Source organism: Anneissia japonica, unplaced genomic scaffold (genome assembly GCF_011630105.1).
Source record: "Anneissia japonica isolate Jap-2015-1 unplaced genomic scaffold, ASM1163010v1 scaffold92589_len1827_cov172, whole genome shotgun sequence".
Taxonomy (NCBI): Eukaryota; Metazoa; Echinodermata; class Crinoidea; order Comatulida; family Comatulidae; genus Anneissia; species Anneissia japonica.
The window spans coordinates 1-1684 of record NW_022684226.1 but is presented as its reverse complement, the minus strand read 5'-3'; the positions used below and the strand labels follow the sequence as shown (position 1 = coordinate 1684).

The window sequence follows — 1684 nt, the reverse complement described above, 5'->3', positions numbered from 1 at the left end:
GGTGGCCTGGCATAGATAAACAAGTTGAAGATATTGCAAAAAGCTGTAATGCATGCCAAATTATACAATATAAACCTCAGATAGCACCTACACACCCATGGTTACCTTCAACTGAAAAGTGGGAACGAATCCATGTGGATTTCGCAGGTCCCTTTGAGGGACGCATGTTCCTAATTATAGTAGATGCCTATTCAAAGTGGCCTGAAGTGATAATAATGGGTTCAACTACAGCCACTAAAACAATTGAGGATACTATTTAGTAGGTATGGTCTCCCTAAAATAATTGTATCGGATAACAGGTCACAATTTACTGCAAGTGAGTTTAAAGATTTTGTGACCAGGAATGGTATAATTCATAAGTTCTCTTGTCCTGGCCAACCATCCACAAATGGTCAAGCGGAAAGGTTTGTGCAAACCATGAAACAAGGCATACGTGCATCTAAAGATGATGGTTGCACAATTCAAACAAAATTGAGCAGATTCTTGTTAGCTTATCGAAATGCTGAACATGGCTTAACAAAACAGAGTCCTGCACGAGTGTTCATGAGTAGACCATTAAGGTCCAGGTTAGATATGCTAAGACCTAGTATGACTGATTCAGTTCGAGGTAAACTGCATGATCAAATGCAAAAATGTAAATCAAAGATTAGGACATTTGAGGTCGATGACAAAGTGTTTGTTCGAGATTTCAGGGAAAGAGAACCGAATAAGATCAAATGGACACCAGGTGTAATAACTAAGAAACTTGGTCCATTGCGTTATGAGGTTAAAGTGGGTGATAAGTTAAAGTGGTGTAGACACCTAGATCAGATTAAGTCAAGGTTTTCAGACCAAGGTACTGATGTTGATAATGTTACTGATGACATAATTGATGAGTTGATTGATAATCATATGGAAATGAGTGATGGTGAAGTTGAGTGTAATGAAGGTCAGGGTTTGGAGAAAATCCCTAACCCAAGTGTTGCTATTAGTGAACCAGATATTCATGTAAGACGATCAACACGTGTAAGGAAGACACCAACTAGATATATTGAAGAATGTTGATTTGCATTTTATGTTGAGTTGATAATGCATATAAGGTGCGAGATGTGTTGATTACAAAACACAGTAAAGTAGTTGAATTTTAGAGTTCAGTTTTGAGTTTTAATAATATTATATTCACGGTATTAATAGTTCATCCAGCCAACATTATATATAGAAAGGGAGAATGTAGGATATTAGTAGTGTACTATATTAGTACTTGCGTAACATTACCTATGGTGCCACTTTACTCATGTCGCGTATGAATATTCAATTGTATGTGTGATGTGGAATAAAGAGCGTTCATGCTCACGCACCGTGATGGCAAGCAAGCATGTTTATTGACTGTCAAAATTGTTTATATTAAGTTTGCTGTTTACTTTAATTAGTGAATTCACAACACTAGGCCAAATCGAATTACCTCTCGCACTATTAGGCCTAACCTAGTACTACTACATGATGATACATGATACCATGTAGAATCCAACTTAATGTTACAGCACAGTTTATAAATGTGTTTGAAAAAAAATAATAAATAGTTGTTTGCAGTTTGCATGTTACAATTTTATGAAATCTATATTTTGCTTTGCTAATGATGATATCATTTAATTTATTTCTACACTGTACAGTACTGTATATTCAGTTACAAGTTAAAGATACTGTG

General features: G+C 35.7%; 1 protein-coding gene across 1 annotated transcript; it reads left to right on the top strand.

The window, feature by feature from the left end:
- The first annotated feature begins 417 nt into the window (after nucleotides 1–417).
- On the top strand, nucleotides 418–1044 carry LOC117104250 (uncharacterized protein K02A2.6-like). Its single transcript, XM_033244967.1, has one exon. It carries the CDS (start codon nucleotides 418–420, stop codon nucleotides 1042–1044), a length of 627 nt encoding a protein of 208 aa, XP_033100858.1.
- Nucleotides 1045–1684: the final 640 nt, after the last annotated feature.

Bases quoted from the DNA above. Each gene is read 5' to 3' on its own strand.
- LOC117104250 (XM_033244967.1), top strand. From the start codon at position 418: ATGAAACAAGGCATACGTGCATCTAAAGATGATGGTTGCACAATTCAA.